At 38.3% G+C, this 18,576-nt stretch overlaps 1 protein-coding gene and 1 long non-coding RNA gene across 11 annotated transcripts in view; both read left to right on the top strand.

The window, feature by feature from the left end:
- The first annotated feature begins 3,978 nt into the window (after positions 1 to 3,978).
- Positions 3,979 to 4,684, top strand: LOC137246374 (uncharacterized). Its single transcript, XR_010951457.1, has 3 exons — positions 3,979 to 4,288; positions 4,349 to 4,427; positions 4,495 to 4,684. It is a non-coding gene; the product is annotated as an uncharacterized lncRNA (long non-coding RNA).
- A 2,966-nt stretch (positions 4,685 to 7,650) lies between these two features.
- Positions 7,651 to 18,576, top strand: part of drk (growth factor receptor-bound protein 2 drk) — a 91,380-nt gene continuing 80,454 nt past the window's right edge. Inside the window, exons 1-2 of one of the 10 annotated variants that reach the window (XM_067771735.1) lie at positions 7,651 to 7,861; positions 15,759 to 16,016. In XM_067771735.1, the coding sequence (XP_067627836.1) occupies positions 15,939 to 16,016 (78 nt within the window). In that variant the 5' untranslated portion in view covers positions 7,651 to 7,861; positions 15,759 to 15,938. Of the gene's footprint in view, positions 7,992 to 8,018; positions 8,172 to 15,224; positions 16,017 to 18,576 lie in introns of those variants that run through there. The other 9 variants (XM_067771734.1, XM_067771731.1, XM_067771728.1 and 6 more) reach the window with 9 other exon arrangements.

Raw genomic sequence — 18,576 nt, 5'->3', positions numbered from 1 at the left:
GTAATTGCGAAAAATAATAGAAAAGTTACCACTTAAGAGGTGTGCCAGCACGTTGTAAAAAATGTTGCTGTGAAAAAGTAATTATGCGGAAACTAAGAAGACGGTGAAGTTCGCCGCAACGTTATATAGCGGCAGGGCATTAAATATTACGGTCGTCATGACTGTAGAAACTCGCTCACCACCGTTTTTTGCCACCGCTATTTGCAAAGCGGTGCACATTTTGTCAAATAATTGAAATTATTTATATTATTTATTTAAAGAAAAAAATAAGGTAAGCATCCAAAACACACAAAATTAAATTTTGCGAATCGTCTGCCGTAACTTCTCGTAGTTTCCAACAAAGCGGTGCCGCTAAAAACGGTGAGTATACCGGCCGCCTTTTAGCGGTCGTAACATAGCGGCACCGCTTTTGGAGGAAACCAAGCCTTAACAGAGTCAAATGCTTTGCTGAAATCGGTATAAATCACATCGGCTTGCTTATTGGATAAAAAATCCATCCACAACTAGAGAAGTGAACTCAAAAAAGTTGGTTGTGGTTGACCTTCTACGCACAAAACCATGTTGCTGGATGATAATAAAGAACTACAAAAATACGAAACGTTTTATGTGACGGGGTTTTCACCACTAGTATATATAATCGATACCGAAGCTTGCAAACTGTTATTATAAATTATTGAACCTAAAGATTTTCCACTGTAATGTAAACAAAAAATGCTGCTGGTAACCATAGCAACGGGTGGTTACCATAGCGATCGGCACAAGCGGCGGTAGTCGTGCTCACACGTACTTGTTGTCGGCTTCGTGCTGATGAAAATCAAAATGGTCTATTTGATCGTGGCCAACGTGATTGACAAGCATTAGTGTGTTAGTTTTGTGAGAACGTGAAATCGGCAAGTTCGCGGAAGAAAAATATTTTACGTTGCGGTTTATTGAAACCTACGAATGCAAAGGTCGGATGGAAAAGAAATTGCCAAAAATCAGGTAATTTTCTTAGTGGCTTAAGATTAGCATACTCGAAAAAATTCTTAGAAAAAAATTCAAAAATTTTTATGAAAATTCGCAAAATTTACAAGCAATAAAAAATCGTCATCCGATGACATGTTTACGTCCGCACGCTACGAATTTTCAATACAAGCTTGATGCTTTACGCCAATTACACGGCTCAAGTATCCTTGTGCCAATTACCAATTTGCACAAGGATTTGCCCGGTGTGTGCACTGGTTGCGCTATTTGCGCAGAGAACTGCGCTAAAATCAAAACGATTTTGATATTTCCGCATGTCTACAAATATTGCACATGCTTTTTTCTTCGTGTGTGGTGAATCTTCACAGTTTACCTGTGGTTCCTGATAATATAACATCAGTAATTGTGCCGTTGCCAGCCAGCATAATTGTACAAAATGTGCACTTAAGGCTCGGTTTTCAGTAGTTGGTTAAGCTAAGCTTAAACCAAGTTTGCTTGTACTAGTCAAATTTAAACTCCGGTTCAACTACTGAGCAGTTTTTCAGTCACAGTTTAATTCCGCCTTTTTTGTACGGCACCATTGGTTTTTTATTATCTAGTTAATTTGTAGATACGGCAACGTGATATCCAACATCATTTTTTATTTATTTTTAAACTAGATAGTTCTCGAATTGATATCCAACTTCATTCTCCAATCACTATCCAACCTTTGAGAAATTATGTAAAATTTAGAGTTCTCAAGTTGATTATCATTACCAAATTAATATCCAAACTTTGAGAGATTTTGGGAAATGCATAGTTCTCAAATGAAAATCCAGCATATTTCTCCAGTTGATATCCTACATTGGATATCGCGCTGAGGTAGTGTTGAAAAAATTCCCAAGATGGTACCACCAAAACCAGCAGCTGTTTATTGTGAGAAATAAACACCTGGTTGATAGTAATAATAAAGCGTAATTTATCAAAATAAATTATGTGAAAATATTGTAGTGTGGAGTGTTACATTTGAGTCCCTTTAGAGAACCACAAGTTGGGAACTCAAATGCTCAAGCCCAAATGCTTGTTGGGTATATTCGACGTCATTTCGAACGAACGCAAATATCTGGTAGGTTAAATCCATCATCCAGTGATTTGTCTAGCTCCGTATCACGATCAATTCTCACTGGAATGCTCTGGATCATTGAGAGACTTGAGAAGCAGAGGTCGTGATATTTTTACATACGTGAAATGTGATATGCAGATGTCGCCGCTGTTTACCATTTAACTCATACTCATACGGCGAAAGACTAAGCAGGTTTATTAAAGGCAGCGTTGCCAAAACTAAAGACAAGTAATTAAGAAATTATCTGGTTCACAAATTGAACCAGACTTCTATCTGGATTTAGCTGGCTCAAATCATTGTTGTTGCATTTACATGCAAAATTATTAATCTGGGTCAGGATGTTTGCGACGGGATGATGGCTTAACCAAATATTTTTGAAAAATAAAGATGTTGCATGCGCGAACTTCGGTGGAAAGCAGCGGAGTTTCACAAAAATCGTATAGGTCTCTTTCACCACACCACAAACTTTAAAATAATTTAAGCACACAAAATACACTGATTGTAGTTTAAGAGTGTCAAAATGTAAATTCTGAACATAATAGCTGAATAAAAAGTGTACAAATAATTGTTAAATAATAAATACAGACATTGGTAGTTTAACACATTCTGCTATGGTGAGTGGTGAATGTGACCTACTAGAGTTTTGTGAAGCTTCACACTAGCTATCATCCCGTGGCAAAATCCTGAGCCAGATAAATAATTTTGCATGTAAATGCAACAACAATGATTTTAGCCAGATAAATCCAGATAGAAGTCTGGTTCAATTTGTGAGCCAGATAATTTGTTAATTACTTCTTTTTAGGTTAGCAACGCGGCCTTTAATATACCTAATTTTTCAAAAATAGATGTCGCTGCTTAGCCTTTCGCCGTATGAGTTAAATGAAAAACAGCGGCGACATCTGCCTATCACATTTCACGTGTGCGAAAATTTCACGACATCTGCTTTTCAAGTCTCTCAATGATCCAGAGCATTCCCGTGAGAAGTGAGCGTGAGCCGGAGCTGTAAAACTCACTGGAAGACGGCAACTATTTTTCGTTCCTGCGACATCTCTATTTTAAATTTATCTCTGGCTTAACTGTAGTTTAAGCCGGAGTCATTGGTGCCGTATGTCGTATCGCTGTAGTCGTATCCCTAACGTAATCAGCTGTTTATCGGTACGACGGTAAACCAAAACCCAATTGGTTGGCTACGATACGGTTGCGACTTTAGCGGCACCAATAATAGATTGCATTGATTCTCATAAGGTTGGTCGAATCAGCTGTTATAAGGTTACCGATAAAGCACCAATGTCTCCAGCTTTAACCCTGCCAGATGCGCTCAGCTTAAACTTCAGTTAAATTAGACCATGGTACAATTATCAGGTAAAGCATTAGCGAAAATGCAACCCTCCCGTATATTTTGTTGTTGCCGATTGTACATAAACTGTCAAACGTTCTTTCAGTTTCTTCTGTCAAAAGTGATGGAAGAAGAAAAATGTCAAAAGTAATTTTCGTCAACAAAGCCAAAACAAAAAAAGAAAAAAGTTGGTTTGCTGATGAAGCTGGAGGAAAAAGGCATTTTAAATGGAAAATAAAGGTAATTAGCTGATTTTTAAATGATATATATTTAATTTAATGTTATTATTTATTTACATATATCAGCTGAATCACTTCTTCAACGTTTCCAGCGCATCAACTCTTGGTAATTCTATACGACAGCATGACACTGATAATATGCGTTCATAAATATCAAGAGAGGTGTTAAAAGACGCGCATTGACCTCGACAACAATAATCAGTAGGCAGAGGTAAAATATTTTGTGTTGGACAAGAGATATTTGCAAAAGAATTTGAAATGTGCGCGTTGTAATGTTGATATTTGTTACCCACAAAAAAAAATGTGGACATAAGTGTTTTGCGCAGATATAGTTTTGGTCTCCAAACCGGTGTTGAATCCACCCAGATTAATTTTTTATAAGCGTGGCCGAAGGCCGCCAGCGCAAAAATGCTATGGATCTCACCGCGGTCTCGAAGCATTCCGGGGTCATTTTCGGTTTTTTGGGAACATCTTTTGAACGAGCTAAAATTTTTCTTTTCCGCCTTCGGATTACTGTTTTTGGATTTGGTGCTGCATGTTATCTTGCACTCAAAGAAATGGAATATGATAAGAAATTTCGAAACGTTTATATGATCGCATCACTTCAAGATTATCACATGGTATATGTAATGGTGATCCAGAGCAAAGGTATAGTGGTTTATTAAATTTATCATTGCTTATGGCCTTAAAAGATGTGGCGTTGTCTAGTGCCTCAGCATGTACTTCTGCATCACTGGAACCTACGTGCGATTGGAACTGATGAGGATTTGGCACATAGTTCAATAAGGTATACGAGTTTACCGTACTGAATTGTTTAGTTAATTTGAAAGTAATTTATTGTTAAATTTTTATAGATTTGGTATTGGTTGTTTTACCACCATTGAAGAGGTTGATTATATTACCGATATCTGCATCAAACATGTCGAACGTTTACGTGAAATGTCTCCATTATGGGAGATGGTACTAGAACCAATTGATTTGAAAAATATCCAATGGTCGCAACATTAATTTTGTTTATGATATATAAATAAAGGACCGTTTTGTATTGTATGCATCTTTTAGTAAATGTATTTATATTCCAAAGCAGTTTAATGTAAAGTGAGATACAACTTTTTTGGAATTATTTTGTTCCTACTTTATCTGCATAAGGTCGTTATTTTTTAGTATTAAAATTATATTGGGAAATGCTTTTGCTAAATGTTTTTTGTAGTGGACCTTATTTTCAATACATGTATGTATGAGTGCTAACGTTACTGTCTCCAAGAAATGTTGAAAATTTGGGATGAGATTGTATATAAAATGCTGAGTTAATAGTATGTTCATGAATAAGTACTGATTTATTTTAAAATTTCATGTATTTTGTAAAGTAAAAATTAACTAATTTCGTAACCTAATAAATATCGAAGATACATATATACATAATAACGTTTAACGTTGGAAACTCGTCGTGTCGGTATTTGAGGTGCAGATTTCTTTGAAGAATATGTACTCCATGTCTTTAGATGTAATCTTTTTTAATTAAAAAAAGCACGGTTGTGTTGGATACTAGTTCGGTTGTAGTACTGACTTCAATTACGGTTCCGGGTTTTCCTTCTGGCCCTAGCCAGGAGGCTTTTGTAGCAATTTCGGCTTTAGGTTTGATCTGGTATCGGTACCTGCTACGGTAAAGTTCGGCTTGGAATATTTCCGTTTTCAACTCCAGTATCGGTTATACTCCAGTTTTTTTCTTGTCATCATATGGATGATATAAATAATCCAAAAGTAAATCTATAGCATGTAAAACATAATTGTCCAGCAATATTTTCTCTTCGCAAACTGTTTGTGGCCCTGATAAGGGCAGCTTTTCGTAGGTATAATTGTTTAGCATTTTTTTCTCTTTGTTGACTAGTGGTGGCTCTGATAAGGGCCGTTTTGCGTATACTTGTATAGCATATTTTCGCTCTTTGTAAACTAATGGTGGCCCTGAAACTAGGGGAGGTTACTGCGTCTGGGTTTCACGGCTTATTCGTGGCACATCATGCATATCCGTTTGTGTGCTGCAGCTGTTCCGTGCAAAGTATTGACCTTTCGCTCCAACGGTGTCACTTAAAAAAAAGCGAACATGTAGAAGGGACTTTATTATTTATCCTTCATCCTTCCTTCACGTTGTAGCGGCGAAAGTATTGTCCGATATTTTGGTAGATAACTGTAGGAATGACCGTTGGGGACGATGTGACAACTTCCGTTTTTTGCAAACTCTTGATTAGCACTGCTAAGTCATACATAAAATTATATTATATTTTTTATCTTACAACATTCGGGAAACAATATTTACATCAAAGACGGTAAATATAGCGATGGAGTGGAGTTGGGCATCAAATTTACTCTCTTAGCTCCCACAATAAGGTCACAGGCCTGAAAATGGAGCGAAAAAGTTAAGCCATTTTAGGGAAGCTAACGCCACAAGCGTTTTCCCAATTTTTCCTCTTCCTTGATCTTGCGGGGTAATTCTTTACTTTAGCTCACAACTGCAAAAACTCGTGCAAAGTGTCAAAAAAATGCGTTTTGGACTCAGGACGACGAATCCGAAAGCGAAAATTAAAAATTTTATTTCTGTCAAAAAATATTCCAAAAAAACTGAAAAATGGCACCGGAGCGCTCCGAAACCGGGGGTGGAATCCATAGTATTTTTGCGCAGGTAATAGTCTAGTTGAGGGATCGACTGCTAATACCCTACCAGAGACGCGCCTTGACATCAGTATTAGTAATCCGAAGGCTGAAAATAAAAATTTTAATTCGTTCAGAAGATATTAACGAAAAACCAAAAAAAGACCCGCGGGTACCTCCGAAACCGGGGGTGGGATCCGTACTAATTGTGCGCAGAACACCGTTCTGCGTTGGCGGCCTTCGGCCGCGCTTATAAAAAATTACCATGGGAAACCAAATCTATATCCACGCAAAACACTTTTACCCACAGTTTTTTTTGTGGGTACCCAACACCATCAAAATTACAACAGCCACATAGAAATTTTCAACTTTGTAAATATATCTGGTAATAGTCTAGTTGAGGGGTCGACTGCTAATACGCTACCAAAAATATCGAGAGAGGTGTCAAAGGACGCGTCTTGACATCAGTATTAATAATCCGAAGGCGGAAAATAAAAATATTAACTCGTTCAAAAGATATTAACGAAAAACCGAAAAAAGACCCACGGGTACCTCCGAAACCGGGGTGGGATCCATAGTATTTATGCGCAGAACACCTTTCTGAGTTGGCGGCCTTCGGCCGCGCTTATTAAAAATAACCCTGGGCTACGCCATGCCAAGTCCGGGTGTGTGGTATAACCGTGGCTACCGCCACGGTGATGCACAAATTTTTTTGTGGGTACTAACACAACAACAACCACATGCAAATCGCCAACTTCAACTGCAAATATCTCCGGACATGGATAACATTTTTCTTTTCCGCCATCGGATTATTGTTCTCGAGATTAATACGCGTCTTTTGACACCTCTCTCGATATTTTTGGACGAGTTTTAGTAGTTGTGGGCTAAAGTAAAGAATTACCTAATAAATTTTCACATCAAAAGTAAATAAACAAAAAATGTAAACATAAACAAAGTTTAACATTTTATGACCAACTTCGAATGAAAAAACATGTAAATGCAACTCTGATGCGTTTACCTGGTTATTGTACCATGAATTAGACTGAAAAACTACAGAATAAGTGTAAGCGAACTTTAATTGCCAAAATGAGTACTGACTTGTACCGAAAAACCGGCCCTAAGTGGTACTAAGCATTTAAAATATAACATAAATTATCTAGTTAAAATCGAACTAATTAATCGCTAAAATTTTTAGTTTAGCAAATAAAATTGTTTCATACAGTTTGAGAGCCAGTGCGTTTAACTTTGAAATTCCTTAATTAGCTGTCAAAAAATTCAGTACTGCCAACGACAATTAAAATTTTACCCAAGAAGAATGCCAACAAAAGAGAATCCAGAAGAATTTTTTAACTTGTCGTCTGTCATCGGTTGTGTAAACGCAGTCTGCGTTCGTCGCCTTTTTTCTGCACAAAATATTTTCTACAGTAATTATTTTATACTCGCATTTATCTTCAACGTTTTAAATAAATAAAAAAATTGTTAGCTGTGTATTTGATGTTTACAAAAATGTTTATAACAAGACAATAATTGAATACAAATGTGCTATATCTAGACACGAAAAAGAGCAAAGTAAAGGTAGATAGGCACAAGTTAAAAAGGAGTAAAACAGGAAAAAACGAAACTTGAACTACAAAAAAAAAAAAAACCAAAAAATTATTCCTTTGTGTCGGTGCTTGGAATTTGGTATTTATTGAATTGTGTATACGTACGTGTGTGTGTGAATGTGTATCCATAGAAGCAAGTAGAAATTGTGAAGCGGTAGAAAAAAGCAAAAATAATACCAAAAAACCAACATTTAGCTTATTTTTATGGGCATCCCAGTTTTAAGATGGCAACGAAATTTAAAGAGCAGATTAAACAAATATTTTTGTGATGCTCATAAAAGGCAAGTATGCTGGCGTGCCGCTAGTGGACATAAATTTTACTTGGTTTGTTCTTACGCCCCTCCATTTCACAACGAAGCTGTGTAAGCAATTTTTAAATTGTTGGGGTTGGCATTTACTTTTTTCTTCCTTGAGCAAACGAATTTTCCGGTTTTGAAAAGAAGCGACTGCGCCTATTGCTTGTTTTTGTTGTTGCTGTTGGTCTGGATAAGCACTATTGCCACTTTGCAGCCAGTTGACTTGTGTGCGAAAAAATGCCGGCGGTCTATTAAACCACCACCACCGCAAGTAGTCTAGCTACCACCCGGTCATTTGTGATTTGCCATGTGACTAGCAACAGCTTTACTGGTTACTGTTTACTGCCTTTCCATGGGGTCAAATGCAATCGTACAATTGTACCTAGTTGTTGCTTATATATTTTTTCTTTTATTCATTAGCAAAAATTCAATTACAACAAACGCTGTAAATCACGACTTCAGTGTTAGTCATTTCATCTCTACTCTCTAAAAAGTATATCCCACAGGTTTGTACGTTCGCAAGTGGAATGTTCAGATGTTCGTGGGCAAAACAGTTTTTGAAAAGCGCACTTAAGTCGAATATGCAATGTGACCGATGTGCATATGCTTGGGTAGTAGCTCAGTTTGTGTGATGTTGGCGGAATGGGACGTGTGATGTTGGCGGAATGAGACCATCATTATCTGTGGTGTTCTAAAGGTTATGTCGGTGTTAACTGATAATGACGCCTTTCCTTATTGTAAGGGTTTCGCCCGATCCAATATATGCGATTATATACAAATTTTCAACAATATCTAAGGGGAGTCCCAGGAAACTTGCAGTTTCAACACGGTTGGCCATACGTGTTACTGGCGTCGGTTACACATTACATTTGCGAAGATCGTTGGTGTCATATGCAGACACAAAACATGCAGGACATTCTTTGTGTATGTTGTCGTTGTTATAGCAGTGTTGTGCTCTATCCAATAGGTTTGATCACTCACAATTTGGAGACAAGCAGTTTCTAAAGATTTAGACAAAAAAACATTGCTGTAACAGGCGTCGTTGGCTCCATATTGCAATTGAAAAGATGGTTGGTGTCATGTGGAGACACATTACATACCGGACATACATTGCGATGTCAGGGCGGAATGCTTCTTCAATCAGATGTTGCTTCCGATGCTCATGTATTTGTTGTTGTTGTAGCGGTGCTTCGCCCCGATGCCCATGTTTCTGGGTATTTAACAGAAACTGTTTAGCATCAAATTTTTCTCTCTATTGGTGATTATTCTCGCCTCACTGTGTAGATGGTATTCTGGAGCCATGAGAAGACATCATTTGGGAGTTCTGAGCGCGGTATTTGGCTGGCCTCGATTTTCCTCCAGTGTGTGGGTTTTTTTAAGCTCCGTGATCATATTGGGTACGCGTAGCAATCAAGCTATTACATATGTTCATTATCATCGCATAAATAGGGATAGAAGTTGGATTTAGATAAAGACATATGAAAACGTGTTTGATATTTAGATAGAGATTATTGGCTCAACACCAATCAACTAGATTATTGTGGTCGGTTTACAAAATGGCGGAATCCGATATAGCATTAATATTTCGTAAGACCATGGAGAAGTAAACTTGAGTGCTTAAAACAGGAACCAATATCTGTTAAGATTATTGCCTTTACGAACCCCTGCTGTCTGGACAAAAGGGCAAGACTTATAGTTAAGCATCATTAACTTTAAAAAGGAAAGTGGGACGAATACAAATCCTTTACATGCCCTACCTATCCCAACTGATTCCCGCCAAGGGGAGCTGCTTTCCGCAAGGTCATTGAATCCGCCTCGGCTCGTTTTATTCCCGCCGGTAGAATTGCCGAAATTTGGTCACACTTCCCGGCGGAGACCGCAATTTTAGCGAGAGAACGTGACCTTATAAGACAGCTCGATCCCGGCGACCCACAAATAAGGGATATAAACCAACGCATCAGATTGCTTGTGGATGAACACAAGCGGGCGAAATGGGAGGAGCACCTAAGCGGTTGTAACCGCTCTGCCGGTGTAGGTAAACTTTGGTCCACTGTAAAGCCTCTATCGAATCCGTCTATGCACAATGACAAAGTTTCCATCGCTTTTGGCGACAAAGTGCTGTCGGATGCGAAAAAATGCGCGAGCGCTTTCTGCCGACATTACATAATGCACCCTACGGTCGACAAAAATAGATGGAGGGCAACAGACACGCAGGTAAACATAAGTCAGCGCGTCACCAATTACCATCACCGCCAAAGGGGTTGACGATGCCATCGGTCATGCTAAACCATCCAAATCAGTGGGCCCAGACGGCATAGCCATTCCGATGCTTAAAAGCCTAGGGAAAGAGGGTTTCAAATATTTAGCACATGTCTTCAACCTGGCTCTTTCCACCTTTGTCATACCCGAAAAATGGAAAATGGCCAAGGTGGTACCGCTACTAAAACCTGGGAAACAAGCTAACCTAAGACAGACATATCACCCGATATCTCTCCTATCGCCAGTAGCCAAGACGCTCGAAGCCATTTTGCTCCCCCACTCAAAGCAAATTTGCAGCTAGCCTGTCATCAGCATGGCTTTAGAAAACTCCATAGCACCACCACCGCGCTGAATGCCATTAGCATCCAGATAAATTGTGGTTTAAATCAGAAGCCTCACCATAGAACAGTACTCGTAGCGCTAGACATATCAAAAGCTTTTGATACGGTCAACCATGGCACGTTACTGCAAGACTTGGAAGGGTCTACCCTTCCCCCATGTCTTAAAAGGTGGACGGCTAATTATCTGGGTGGTCGGCAGGCATCGGTGCAATTCAGAAACGAAATATCAAAGCCAAGAAGAATTAAACAAGGGGTGCCTCAGGGTGGTGTCCTATCCCCACTTTTGTTTAATTTTTACATATCAAAACTACCTTCGCCACCAGAAGGAGCTACTATCGTTTCTTACGCCGATGACTGCACAATAATGGCCACAGGCCCGGGCCCAAAGTCGATGAGCTTTGCAACAAAATAAACGGCTAACTCCCTGATCTCTCCAGTTTTTTCGCCACGCGAAACCTGACATTATCAACCGACTAAATCATCCGCGACCCTATTTACAACCTGGACGTCCCAAATGTCGACCATTTTGAACATCCTCGTCTATGGCACTACGCTACCGAGTGTCCTACACCCTAAAATCTTGGGTGTGACGTTTGATCAGGATCTACATTTTGGTGAGCACGCAGCGGCAATTGTTCCGAAAATCCAGAGCCGTAATAAAATCCTCAAATTCCTTCCTGGCAGTACTTGCGGAAAAGACAAAGAAACGCTCATTACCACATACAAAGCAATTGGCCCGCCGTTTGCGTGCTACACGTCCCGTATATGGTCGCCAAGCCTAAAAACTACCCACAGGAAGAAGCTACAGGGCTGCCAAAATTCTGCGCTCAGAACCGCCACGGGCTGTCTTCTTATGTCCCCAGAACACCATGTACATAATGAGGCGAGAATACTCCCCATCAGGGAGAGAAATGAGATGCTAACCAAACAGTTCCTGTTGAATACCCAGAAACCTGGGCATCCCAACAGACATCTGATTGATGAGCTAGCACCGCCTAGGGACTTAAGGAGTCATCTCCGTAAGCATTTTGAGGAAATACGGCACCTGAGAATTCAGCCGGGTGAACTCCACAAACAGGCGTCGGACCTTTATGCCGGCAATTGCCCGATGAATCCAGTACTCGGGGAACAGTACCCAAAACTTGCGGAAGAGGAACGCATACTCCCCAGGGAAACGCGAGTCACTCTGGCTCAACTTCGTTCTGGATACTGTAACAGGTTAAACTCTTACATATCCAGAATCAACCCCGACATACAAAATGTATGCCCCGCTTGCAATGTGTCCCCACATGACACCAACCATCTCTTTAATTGTAATGTGGAACCAACGCCTCTAACACCCCTTTCATTGTGGTCCACCCCATCAGCAAGTTTCCTTGGACCCCCGTTAGAGGATATTGATGACAATTTGTGATCGGTCGCGGCTATTAGGTGGGGCGAAACATTGCTACAACAACAACAACTTATTATTTTCAATTTTGAGACAGGATCCAATTCGTCAAATAAGACAAATAAGATTGGAAGATAATTCGCTCAATACAATATAAAAAAATCTAATAAGATACTTTCCAAAGCCTTCCATAAATCGGATAGCGATCTTCCATACTGGGTACCATACGGCTAGACAGGCCATCCGAACTGTCCCTCGTGCCTCGATTTAATTGACTAACGCAATTTACGTGAGCCTCTCATTATGATCCACCCCTGTTGAAACTGCAAGTTTCCTTGGACTGCCGTTAGAGGATATTGATGACAATTTGTGATCATTAGCACCTATTGGGTGGGGCGAAGCACTGCTACAAGAACAACAACAACGTGAGCCTCACCGTATTACACATGTCTAGTTCGTAGCAAAGACTACCAGCGATGCCAGCGATAACTGACGCCAAGGTACAATGTGATCATATAAAATCGTTCCCGAGATGGGCTTATACCTCAATGGTGCTTGTTACAGGATCTTATTTGGCAAAGACCATCAACATCAATAATACTCCCCAAAACCTCCGTCGAATGTCTTTATCGCTACAACAAGGGGCACTAAGGGAAGTCAAGTTTTCTTCATATGTTTTATATGTCAGAATATATCCGCGGTAGGTAGCCTGTCGTAAGAGGCTAATAAAATACCAGATTCAAGGTGTTGTGTAGCGCAACACTTTCTGCTTGCCAGCCCAGTATATATCTGGGGCGACCCCGAACTCCTCATTGATCTAGGGGCCCCCAGCGGGTTAGGGGGATTATAATATACCCGCGGTAGGTATGCCGATCGTAAGAGGCGACTAAAATACCAAATTGACTCTGGGGAGTGACTTTATCGTTAATAGAACAAGATCTACATCTAGGGGGTGGGAGGGCTGGATGGTTTAAAAGGTTGCATGTGGTCATAACATATCTTTCCCGAAATGGCCGGGCTTGGTACCGGAACTTACCGGATCTGCATCCGGCAAAGGACCATCAACATCGATAACACTCCCCAAGGCCTTCGGGGAGTGTCCTTATCGCTACAACAACAACAACATCAGCAGGCCTGCCCTTACATTTCTATAAATTTGTTTTCTATCTAACTACCTTATGGTATGGAGGCTATCATATCCTCATAGCTTATTTAACCCAGTTGTGGACGTACAGTCCAAGTAAGGTGTACATAAAATATCTGCGTATACCTATTATTTGGTCCCCCTGACTGTATATTAAAAATGTATATTGTACAACAGCTTGTACATATAAAATGCTGAAACAACACAGGCGAATGCACGTTGAAGAGGAACAGAGCAAAGGAAAATAAAATGCTTGGATACGAATTGAACTCGATACAATAAATATTTATAAAAACAATCAAAAGCAATAGCACACCAACACCTAGCGCACTCATCTACAATAACAATAGCCACAGAGAGATAGAGAGCCTGGGTCTGCTCAACGCCGTAATTTGTTTGTTTGTAGTATTGTGGCGTGAGGGGTATATAGAACGAAATCGTTCGAGAACAAAACTTGTAGTCGCGGACAAGGCGAATTCATTACAGGTGGTGTTATCCCATCAGCTGATTGCTTCTTCTTGATAATTTTCCATACAAAGGCTTGTACAACCAAATGTCAGTTAATCGAAATCTATGAAAATTTTCTTTTGACTTGACATTCATCTGTACGGCGAATTGATTGAATTCGCTTTGCCACCACCTGTATAGATTCGCCTTGTCGCGGACGTAGCCACAAACAAAAAATGCAATAACAACAAATATGTAGATATTACATTTATGTTGTGTGTAGAAATTTATGTTTTTGGTTAGTTGATGCCGTTCTTAATGAAAATCGTTTTTCAAAAATTGACTTTGAGCTAATTCAACAGGTCAAAATAAAATAAAATTAAAAAATTTCTTCATCATTTGCTACCATACCACTTTAGAAATTTTTGAGTTGTGTTGCTGTTTTGATGTCGCATATGTTTTTAAATATGATACATTCCATTTCGAATAAAGCAGTAAAATAGAAAAGCTACGACCAACATTTCACTTAGAACAACGCATAAAGTTGATTTCATGACATATTATTATTTGGAAAAAGCTTAAAAAATTTACCAATCTACAAAAGTCCGATTGACGGTGGGCGTAGATACTAACCACTATACTATCGAGTAATTGATTTGGGTCTTTCATGCATGCAAAAGACGTGAATACTAAGCACTATACTTATGAGTAATTGACTGCGACTTCACTTTAAAACGCAGTATAGTATCAAGCAATTGTCTTGTGTATCAAAAATTCTTATAAATTCAAGACAAATTTTTCAAGATATCTTCAGAAATCCACCAAACTATCAAATGAAGATTGATAGCGGAGGATTGTATTAACCACTATTCCATCGAGCAATTGATTGTGCATTTACCCCATACTAACCAGTGTAAGAAGTAGACATTAGAAAGAAATCAGAATACAAATTTAAGTTTTTTTACTTTGAGTAATTTTCACTGTCCTGTGTTTTTATAAAATAGAGCTTTACACCTTTTGTCTAAAAAAATGTAATGGTGTTGTTTAATTTTACTGATATGCCTTGTTCGCGATGTACATTTTCCGAAAACGTCAAACTGCTTGACATAGTTATATACGGTATCTTCTTCAAACGTTAATGGCCCATATATACACTATAAATAAGTTAGCCAAATCCAGCGCCTATCTGGCAACTCTTATCACTTTTGAGATAAAGAGTTTATTGAGCTCAACGTAGCTTATAATACAGCGATTGCGCTCCCCACATAATCGTCTGTGGGTGCAAGCGATCAGACGACGGGCGAGTAATGAAACAACGAAACATAGCGATGTCGGTGTTTTGCGGAATTTGATGCTTAACTTTTGCTAGTTCACTATTCAAAGCTGTGTCGTGCGGGCGCTACACACATACGTATACATAAAACACTTTGAATCGTCTACAATTTTACCTAAAATAGAACAAATGTGAAATTAAAACAAAAATAGTAAAAGGCAAATTTAAAGTTTTGGCGTGTGCAGAACGCGTATAAAGAGCAAGTATTCGCCAAATTGGAGAAGCAAATACCTATGTATAACATGTGAAAAATTCTCATCTTAAGCAACAAGTGTGGATATTAATTATTGAACAAACACAGGAGGTTTAAAAAATTGTTTATTGAAAAAATACGCTACTTAATATTGGGGCTAAGTTTTTATCTATTTATGTAGAAATTCTAGTTAAAAAAAAATAGTAATAGTTTAAAATCCAGAAAAGTTGTACATGAGCGCCTAATGAAATACTTTTTACAGAAATCTTTATATATTTAATGGTTTTAAACAAAATACGTCTATATGTATATGTATTACGAAAATATACCATGTTTTATTAACAAAACTGAAACAAAAATCAACGAAGGCTGATAAAAGAAAATATTAAAAAGTAAAACAAAGTTTTATATAATCATCGAAAAACTGCAAATAAACATTAGTTAAGATAATTTTTATTAAATCAGCAGAAATTAATTAAAACAACAGCAATATAAATACATATACAAAAACAACTGCATAAATAAACCGCCAAACATAGCTCACAGCTTAATAAAATTCTGCTTCAGCTGTCATACATAGTGGGAATCAAATAAAAAGCTATACAGCAAAGGGGAAAAATTTAATAAAACAATAACAAAAGCAAAATGGAAGCAATTGCCAAACACGACTTCTCAGCTACTGCCGATGACGAATTGAGTTTTCGCAAAAGCCAAATTTTAAAGGTATGTAGCGATCAGCTGATAAAATAAATACAATTATGTTTTTTTTTCTAAATTGTTGCTCTCATTGCGGTGTACCATGTAAATACAACAACAATTTGTATTAATGGGTTGCTTAAGGTTGCTGCAGCGAGGCCAGCGATTGCCATAAGCCACCTCTATTACAAAGCAAACAACGCACAAAATTCATAAATTCAAAAAAAAAAGTTTGTTTATTGTACTATCGAATTATCCATGAAGCTACAAAAATATACCAATTTATGAAATAGGCGCAGTTACCAACCACTATAATATCGAGTTATTGATTCGTTTTACTGTCCCATGCCAAAGGCGTGAATACTAACCACTATACTATCGAGTAATTGAATAAGGACTTCCGTACTAATGGCAGTATTTACACTATCGATGAACTTAATTGTGTCTTCCATGCAAAGGGCCAAAATAATAACCACTAAGCTATCGAGTAATTGAATACAGCTTCCCGACGAAAGGCAGCTGCATTGCCACTATACTATCCAATGGATCATATCTTCCATTTAAAGACATGAGCACTATATACCATACTATTGAACAGTAAACTTCAGTCTCACGTATACAGGACAGGGTTACTATAGCTTGAGTATCGCTTGTTTCCGTTCATTGTCATTGCTCCGACTTTCATCGGAACAGATTAAGGGATTCAAGTGATTGCTAAGCTCAATACAAAGCTTTATAGCTTCACAGCTTGCCCAACCCAATTCTCAACCTCACCTACCCGAGGCGAATCCTGTTGCAAATATGAATGTGTCGTTTACATAGCAGGCGACCTAGGGTAGAAGGCTTAATGGGGTCATATTAAACATCTCACGAGATATTCGGGCTAGTACCTCAATTCTGCTTGTGCACATAAATCATTTTTGAACCACCTGTTCCGCTGCTTTCGAAGCGGCGTGAATTATTAATATACTTCTATGCACTAAACTAGAACAACAGTAACTAAAGACTACCGTTTTTCCGTGAATTCTGACAAAGACCCGGCTAAAAGTCAGCAGCGTTTTCATCGAATTCCTTCGAAACTCATATCCCATACCTAATGATCATTCTATACGTGTACACAAGTTTCTGATCTAAAGACAACTGGCGCTATGCTAAGAACCATGGACATAATATATAAGAACCGATTTCGTGTCCTGAATTTATAGGCTTATTACGAACCATTTGTTTGGCTTTAGATTGAAATATAAATAACATTTCTGTTCAACTAGGTTTAAAATCAAAAGTGGTAAGTCATACAGCGAGCGTGACCAGCTCTCTAGTATATCAGTGTATGGTATAAACACCACGTAAAGCTATAATTCATTCTGTGATGCAGCTTGAAATTAGATTACATTAACTATATATATATATGTTTCATAGCAGCTCTGTAATTAAATCACGCACTTTAATTTAAATAAAAATTTGTTCAACACAAGCGAATATATTTTCCAGAATTGTTTAGCATTCCCAACTAACATTACCAAATGAGGCCGGCCACTTGCTGTGTAAGTAGAGGTTTTGAGGGGAGTTCATGCATAAACACGTTTGTTATGCATACAAACATTTTTATTATGCTTTTATTTATACCGACTTTGATAAAAAAAATTCGCAACTTAAATTTTTTGCTCAGTCTGTTGTCTGCTATTCCGAATAACGCTACATCATACTACATGTGTAGTGTACAATCTTATACATATTCATTGTATGATTCAGACGTGAATAAGTTTACATTTTCACATATGTATACAATATCACCGTAGTTAAGCTTCTAAGAAGTAAATAGATATGCTATTGAAGTCCCATATGAGCACTTACTCACTGGCTAACTTACTTATTCAACAACTGAACTGCAAACTGCTCGGTTTTGCAAATAAATGCAAATCTGCATGACAACAACTCCAATACAACGAACTCAACGTCATCGTCATTGCCCCATCTCCGGTCGTCTAGTGTATGCATGAATACATGCGTCGTTCGAGTGTGTTTTGCGCTAGCTCGTTAAGGTGAAAAGTAAATACAAGCGGAGTTCAAGAGATTTTCCACACAGCGCATTGACAAATAGACATAAACGACATGAATAAGGGAAAGCATTTCAAAGCACAAAATAAATATAAAGAAAAAATGTTTTTCTGTGAGAAAGAACAACTTTTGGGGCTTTTGTAATTTTCTTTTTCATCAGAGTAATTTAATTCAAGTTGTCAACCCCACTAGTTGGAGAGCGTTCGCGCGTTCGCAGCAATATAATTCGCTTAAGCCAGCCCATTATGTTAGCCAATTGCTAAACTTAAGTTTGTTGCAAACTCCAACGGTACTCGTAAATCTGTTTCCTTCTCAGAATATGAAAATTAGTACACTGCCGCCCATTCATGTTAAGAAGTTGAGTCACATTTGCCAGGTGAAGTTTCGAAGGCTTTCTGCTATAAGAATAAAACCGCGTGCACACTTTCAGAAGATGTAAGCTATTCCTTTGGGTTTCCGGTGTCAAGCTCCAAAATTTTTAAAGTTAGGAAAGAATATATGTGTTTTAAATAAAATACGATTAATCTAA

Source organism: Eurosta solidaginis, chromosome 3 (assembly GCF_040869045.1).
Source record: "Eurosta solidaginis isolate ZX-2024a chromosome 3, ASM4086904v1, whole genome shotgun sequence".
Taxonomy (NCBI): domain Eukaryota; kingdom Metazoa; phylum Arthropoda; class Insecta; order Diptera; family Tephritidae; genus Eurosta; species Eurosta solidaginis.
The sequence above is the reverse complement of the archived record's forward strand: the minus strand, read 5'-3'. Positions and strand labels throughout refer to the sequence as shown.